The sequence below is a fragment of the Copadichromis virginalis genome, linkage group LG4 (genome assembly GCF_057382275.1).
Source record: "Copadichromis virginalis isolate Kocher_CV1m ecotype Utaka linkage group LG4, C_Virginalis_male_GT1.1, whole genome shotgun sequence".
Taxonomy (NCBI): Eukaryota; Metazoa; Chordata; class Actinopteri; order Cichliformes; family Cichlidae; genus Copadichromis; species Copadichromis virginalis.
This window is the reverse complement of record NC_140621.1, coordinates 32,730,780-32,738,059: the sequence shown is the minus strand read 5'-3', so window position 1 is coordinate 32,738,059 and position 7,280 is coordinate 32,730,780. Positions and strand designations below refer to the sequence as shown.

Here is a 7,280-nt window from a genome sequence, read left to right as displayed (position 1 = left end):
GCTCACACTTCAGGGATGATGAAAGAGTAACATCTGTGAATGTAAAGAATCAGGTTTTGCCAGCCTGTTTGTTGCCCTGCATGCCGTATTTGTTACTTTATGTTTTCATAATCATCCTCAGTTAGAAACAAACTGTTCTTCCAATTTTGTTTCTTATAGAATCCATAGCATTCTTAAAAGTTCTCAAGTCCACCTTAAATTACGTCGTAGACCTTTATTATACTGATACTTTGAACTGTCCAACATCTGCTCTTTCACAGTGGCATCGACAGGAAACACCGAGCTGAGCTCAGAGAGCAGCTTTCTTCATATAACCACAGCATGAAGAAGAAAAAGCAGCAGCGCGTCAGACGCACCAAAAATCAGCATAAAAAGTTAAAAAATGTAAGAAAACTTCCAACATCACAAAGTTTCACTCTCAAACAGAACATCCAAGATAAAGAAGAAACTGACAGACCTGGGCATCAGTTCCCTCATCTGCAAATGGTTACTGGACTTCCTGACCAACCGCCCCCAACATGTCCGGCTGGATAACCGCTGCTCATCTACCATCACAATGAACACCGGTGTACCACAAGGCTGTGTGATGAGCCCTTTCCTCTACTCCCTCTTCACCCACGACTGCAGACCTGCTGATGGTTCCAACACCATCATTAAGTTTGCAGATGACACCACGGTGATTGGCCTCATCAGTGACAACGATGAGGCCGCCTACAGGGAGGAGGTGGATCGTCTGGCTGAGTGGTGCGACACAAACAACCTGCTGCTTAACACCGAGAAGACCAAGGAGCTCATCGTGGACTACAGGAGGAATGCTGACCCACATCCACCCATCCACATTAAGGGGACGGCTGTGGAGCGTGTGAGCAGCTTCAAGTTCCTGGGAGTCCACATCTCCGAGGATCTCACCTGGACGACCAACTGCTCCAAGCTGGTCAAGAAGGCTCACCAGCGCCTCTTCTTCTTGAGGACTCTGAGGAAGAACCACCTGTCCTCAGACATCCTGGTGAACTTCTATCGTTGCACCATCGAGAGCATCCTGACCAACTGTATAACAGTCTGGTACGGGAACTGCTCTGCCTCGGACCGGAAGGCGTTGCAGAGGGTCGTGAAAACTGCCCAGCGCATCGCCGGAGCACCACTTCCTGCCATAAAAGACATCTACAGGAAGCGGTGTCTGAAAAGGGCTGGGAAAATCAGTCACCCATCACATGGACTCTTCACCCTCCTGCCCTCTGGGAGGCGCTACAGGAGCCTCCGGACTAAGACCACCAGGTACCGGAACAGCTTCTTCCCCACAGCTGTCAGACTCCTGAACTCTGCCTCCTGACATCTGACCCACGTTAACTCATGGACTGAACATACACACACACACAATGGACAACTGTACCCTCAAACACAATAATAACATGGACTGAACCACCACTCACAACCACTAGCACTTTATATAGCCTCTGTAGAAACTATCTACACCCTCACTTATCTTAACTGCACTACTGTATAGCTCTGTGTAAATAATCATTCTGTACATTCGATAATCTTTAATCCTACAACTGTTTACAACTTGCATAGTTCCCATTTCTGTATAGCTGTATATCTCAGATTTCTGTAAAGTTATTTATTTCATATTCTGTATAGTTTTTCATATTTATATCCTGTTCATAGCTTGTACTCACTACAGCCTGTACATACTTAGTTATAGAATATTCACAACATACTTCATACCGTGTACATTATAACATACCATAATAGACCCATTTCTGTAATATACTTACATATCTATACTATTGCTAATATATATTGTAATATACCTATATCACTAAAGCACTTCTGGATGGATGCAAACTGCATTTCGTTGCCCTGTACCTGTGCATGTGCAATGACAATAAAGTTGAATTCTATTCTATTCTATTCTAAACAGAAGGCTATGAAAAATGTGTCTGAAGATGCACGATTACTCTGAATGATACGTGAGTCGTGTGTTTCTGGGAAAAAGATGAAGCTCTAGGAAGTACGGTGTTAACCGCCCCTGGTTTGTTGGGTGTAAACAGATTTGCTTGTGACTCTTAACACTTTGAGAAAGTGGCTGTTGGGGTGGATGGTGGGTCTGTAAAGCCTGCAAGTGTCACATTACAGCGAGTTTAAAATCGAGATGGTGGTCTGTTTGGTTAAATGTGGGGCAGTTTGATCGACTTCAGGAAATAAGGTGGTCTTGGCTGAATGTAAATTAAATTGCTTCTCACGTGAATTTTTTTTTTCTCGATTAAACCAAAGGACAGTCTTCTTCCTCAAACATAACCAAACACTACCAGGAGCAAACCATGTCTGGGAAACTGAGTCTTTAAGAGTCAGACTTACAAAAAAGCTCAGATTAAAAAACACTAAAGAGAAAAAAGCTGCAAACACGCTGAAATCTTCACATATTTATTGATAGGCCCAAATAAATGGGTGAAATTGTGGAAGTTCTACCTCTTTTAGCGCTGCAAATAAACATGTTGCACACATGCATTCTTCACACAGATTTTTCTCATTTAATTTTTTATTATTTATGTTTACATTGTGTCTCATCTCTAAAGTTTATGGTTGTACTGATTTTACTGTAACGTGGTATTTCTTGTGGTTAAAGATTTCCGTGAACGCAAACAAGCGGGAGTCTGAGAGCTTCCCGGACGAGTTGATCGGGTGGTTTTCTGATCATCAGCAGGAGTTCGATCAGCTGTTCATCTGCGGTGACGAAGACAGAAGTGAATCAGTCAGCCTGAAGGACTTTGAGCTGGGTAATCCATCACCCCTGACCTGAATAATCCGAGATTTTCTTTGCCAGGATGGGAGAAGGCTCTCTCGCTTCTTTGAGTGACACATAAAGATAATCGCAGAAGAGAAGGAGATATGTGAGTCAGTACTAAATGCCACAGTGTCATTGTGCTGAAGTATTTATGGAGGGTACTGTGAATCAGGCTCTTGGTAATGTCAGCGGAGCCTCATTTCCTCCTCACAGATAAGAGTAGCTGGCTCTGGGAAACAAAACCAGGACAATGTTCCTTTTGTCAGTCTGACTTCAGACACACTGAGTAAACTTCCAGAGAGATTACGGCGCAGACCTGCAGCATAACACCGCAGCTATGACTCTGACTGGGAAGACCTACAGCACAGAATCACTGCTGTAGGTCTTAATAATCAATAAATTACTTTTACAGCACATCCAATGTGATCATTTATAGCTTCATTTCCAGGTTTATAGATCATACACGATTCACAGAGAGACCTCAGGTTATCTCATCTTCTGAACAAAACTGTCTCTGCGTCTTTAACACGTCTCCATAAAAGCGTTTTTTTTATTGGCCAGCATCTGGAAGCTTTGTGAGGGGCACTCGTGAGCTGCAGGAGAAAAGAGGGAATCACATTTTAACCATTAAGACATTTTCATGTCCTAAAGATAATTACTCACATGTGGGCAAAATATGGCTTGCGCACCACATGATCCTGGCCTTTGAAGCCCTAAAAGGAAAACTAAACAACCATCTAAATCTCGGTGCAGATGAGTAAAGGCTGTGCTGTTATTATTAAACTGGATTTCAGAGGAGGGCGTTCCACTTACACGTGCACGCTCTCTATGTTTTTACTGTGCTGCAGGTTTGATGAGTTTGGGTGTCCCCTGTCAGCAGTTTCAGCTCCACATGCTGACTCAGCAGCTGAAGACCTTCAATGACACGATTAGTTATGAAGATTTGATGAAACAAATACAGTCTCTGAGGTGAAACAAACTTATTTCTCTATCAGTATTTGATTATCTTTCCTTTTATAGGTTTATGAGTTTACTTGATTTTATTTCCCACAGTGACAGTGCAGAGCTCCACGCTCAGATACCAGGGCACTTCATAAAAAGACAAGAACCAGTGGAGACAGAAAATGTAAAACATCAGCAGAGACTGCAAAACACTGAAGCCCAGAGGTATTGAGCTCATTATGTGTTATATTTTATGAACAGAACATTCATTCTATAAAGATAAAAATAAAGGTGAACGCAGTTTTGCAAATAAAAGAATCAGTGCCGCGTTTTACAAATACACAAACATAGATGTGACAGATGTGGCTCTGGTATTTCATGAGTTTGTATGATTTGAAAAATATCAGTTTTATTTTTGTAAAGTTTTCTCAAGTGTATTTTTTTGGCAAAATTAGCTGATTTTAGCAATTGGAAAATTTTCAAATAAAAAAATTAATTAATGTAACCTTGTTTTCCTGTTTGTGTAATTTCTTGAAGTTCAATATTTTTTAAAGAGTTAAATATTTTATTATTTTCATAAATTTTACTATTTATAAGTTATGTACAATTTTATTATTTGTTTTTATTTTTTATTATCTGTTCATATTGCCTTATATTTACCAAAATAAATATAAATATTTAGTGGAATATGTGGAAAAAATTATATTTTGATTGTAAATCATCAATTAAAATTTAACTTGATTTTATTACCTAGAAAATGATTTAGAAAAAAAGATTTACAATTTTAAAATTTGCATACAGTGCAGACATGAAGCCACAAAATCCCTCTGACTTGTTTTTAGAGTAAGTGGGAGGAGCAGCAGCTGGTTTTAAAATATCATAAAGCCAGACAGACATCAGACATGTCCTGGAGAAAAGCAGTTTCGACAGTTTCTGTGGCTGCACTGGGACAAACTGGGCAGCTCCTGGGAAACACAATCAGGCTGTGTTGACATTCATTCCAAACCTCCATGAGTGAGGTTAACCAGGCTGAGTTATTCCTGACCCTCAGCTGTAAATCACACTGTGACTCTGCTCCTGTAACTCAGACGCCCAAAATGACAACATTGGGACACAAGCAGCCTCAACAGCTCTGAAAACAAAGGACTCGGGGCGACCTTTAGCTGGCCCGCTGACAGGTGCCGTTGCCTTTTTCTGACCTGGCTGCTGTGATTGTTTTCCTGTGCCACAGAAGGATGTTTTAGCAGTAAATCACACACATAACATAATGTGCACAGCCCGAGTTGAATTGAATTCACTTTTTTCCCCCTCTTTTGCTGTACTGGTTTGATAAAATTAGACTTAGAGTCAAAAACATTACATTTCACAAGCTGATGTTATTTAAACCCACTGATTGCTTGATTACATTAGCAAACAGCATGCCGTGTCTGGAAAGTCTCCAGGGGTTTAGGCCTGGAGTTTGTTTCTCGGACGTGTGGTTAAGATGCTGAAACAAACATGTTTTTGCAGTATTTTCATTATTTGCATTTAGCCTTGATGCGTTCTGTCTGATGTTAACAAAAGCTAGAGATGAATAATTTCTGTTTATCTGATTTAACACGGAAAACACATCGAATGGTTAAAATGACATATTTTAATGTTTCATGAAAAACATTGGCTCTTTTCGAAACACACCTTAAAAAACACTGGGATGGGGGCAGTATAAAGGCTGGAAAACTAAGTTATGCTAAAAAGAAAGAATGGGAGAAACATTTTGTACCTAATCAGGTTAACTGGCAACAGGTCACAAATGGCAAATGTAAGTGCTGTGCTCTAAATTATTCCCTAATTTACTATAATGATGACGACCATTCAGACATTAAACTAGTGATTCAGACCAGAAATTCATCAGGACGCTGTAAATCAAATGACAAGATTCTCACATTATTCTTAATACCACGGCAGTCCCCCCCTGCTGGTTAATTAGAAACAGTGTTGGGGAGTAACGGAATACATGTATTTAAAATACAAAATATGAGTAACTGTATTCCGTTACAGTTACCATTTAAAAAGGTGGCATTCCGAATACAGTTACTTTGTTGAAATAAATGGATTACACGGCGGTCTTTTCCTGTTTTATATGTTAGGCTGTCCCCTCTAATGCCTGTGTCTCAATCTCTTGGCCCATGTCAGCTCTAACTGCAGCCTGCAATGACGTGAAGAAATTGTTTTAAAAATTATTGTTCAAAAAATTATTTAATATGAAGGCAATAGGCAGAGTGTTACAGGCATAGCCCTAAAGAATGCAGCCTCATGGGCAGTGTAGTCCAGTTGTAAGTAAGATATTAAGACTCGACTGTACACCGTGTTCGTGTTTTCCTCCAAAATAATAAGTTCCGTTGGAGCAGCCTTTCAACGCCTCTCTCTGTCTCTCGCTAGCAAAGTTGACCCAGACAACAAAGTAAAGCTAGTTTTCAGCTATGAGCCCGCAGAACCCAACATATTAGTCAGAGGTCCCTTTACTACGATTTGGAGCCGCGGACCTGTTTTATATAAGCGCAGAATAGTTTTCTCTACGAGATGCCTGCAAAAAGTGCAGCCTTACCTAATGTCCACCTACTGTTACTCATTTATATTAAGATTTAAAAATCTAGTTGGTGTTGGTACGCGGAGTATCCTTCAGTAATAGTAATAAATCACACAGCAATAGTACATTCATGTAGTTGTAAAAAGCATGATAATATATTAAGTAATCTGAATACTTTACTCTCATCTGGACTTTCAAATCCACTTAACCAACCTTTGAGCCATCTTCTGTATATATTCAATTCAATTCAATAAAACTTTATTGATCCCGAAGGTTGACCCTGAAGGAAATTGTTTTTGTTTTTTCTTTTCAATTCAATAAAAAATATATAGTGTAGTCACATAGTTTTATAGAGTCTAAACTCAAAACTAAATTTTCATTTTCTTTAAACCGCCAGGTTCATCCGTCTGAGTGTCCGACTGATACCTTTCACCTCGGCCACAGCGCACCCTGGAAACTTTGAGGTTGTTTTATCGAGCAACCGCACAGTTTTTGGTCTGATGAGTGTGATCGAGGACCGAGCTGGGATCCAGACCTCGAGCCTGGAGGTTTTCAGTAGCAGAGTGCCAACAGAAGAGGCCCGCCTGCCCCTGGAGAGCACGCTGGAGGAGTGCGGCTTCAAAGGAGGGCCAGAGGAGAGTCCTCCAGAGGCCACCGTGTATTATGACTACAGACTGCCATTTATAGACTGTCCCATCCTCAACTACGACCACTACATTAGGTCGAATCAGGACTCTGCATCGAGTCTGTGAATTACAAAGCTGTTTTGAGGTACCTGCACCTACTGCAGACACCAGTTTTGTTATACACCTGAGTTTCAATATAACAACAACAAAGGTGACTTCGAACAGCACCCAATGTCACACATAGTTGAGGTCAGAAGTAAACACACCCTAATCATACACATGAATGTTGTGTTCTTTCTGGGCTTTCAGGGATCCTCTTTTTCCTGGATGGAATAATTGCTCAACAGACATCTTCAATGAC

General features: G+C 40.6%; 1 protein-coding gene across 1 annotated transcript; it reads left to right on the top strand.

Moving 5' to 3' along the window:
• Positions 1-268: 268 nt before the first annotated feature.
• Positions 269-7,045, top strand: LOC146711936 (uncharacterized). The gene is made up of 5 exons (XM_085452975.1): positions 269-384; positions 2,627-2,777; positions 3,634-3,754; positions 3,839-3,952; positions 6,691-7,045. The coding sequence occupies exons 1-5, from the start codon at positions 322-324 to the stop codon at positions 7,043-7,045; spliced, it is 804 nt and encodes a 267-aa protein (XP_085309101.1). The 5' UTR covers positions 269-321.
• Positions 7,046-7,280: the final 235 nt, after the last annotated feature.

Bases quoted from the DNA above. Each gene is read 5' to 3' on its own strand.
- LOC146711936 (XM_085452975.1), top strand. From the start codon at position 322: ATGAAGAAGAAAAAGCAGCAGCGCGTCAGACGCACCAAAAATCAGCAT. The intron at 2,778-3,633 runs GTAATCCATCAC...ACTGTGCTGCAG, and splicing joins CCTGAAGGACTTTGAGCTGG to GTTTGATGAGTTTGGGTGTC. The intron at 3,953-6,690 runs GTATTGAGCTCA...TTAAACCGCCAG, and splicing joins CAAAACACTGAAGCCCAGAG to GTTCATCCGTCTGAGTGTCC.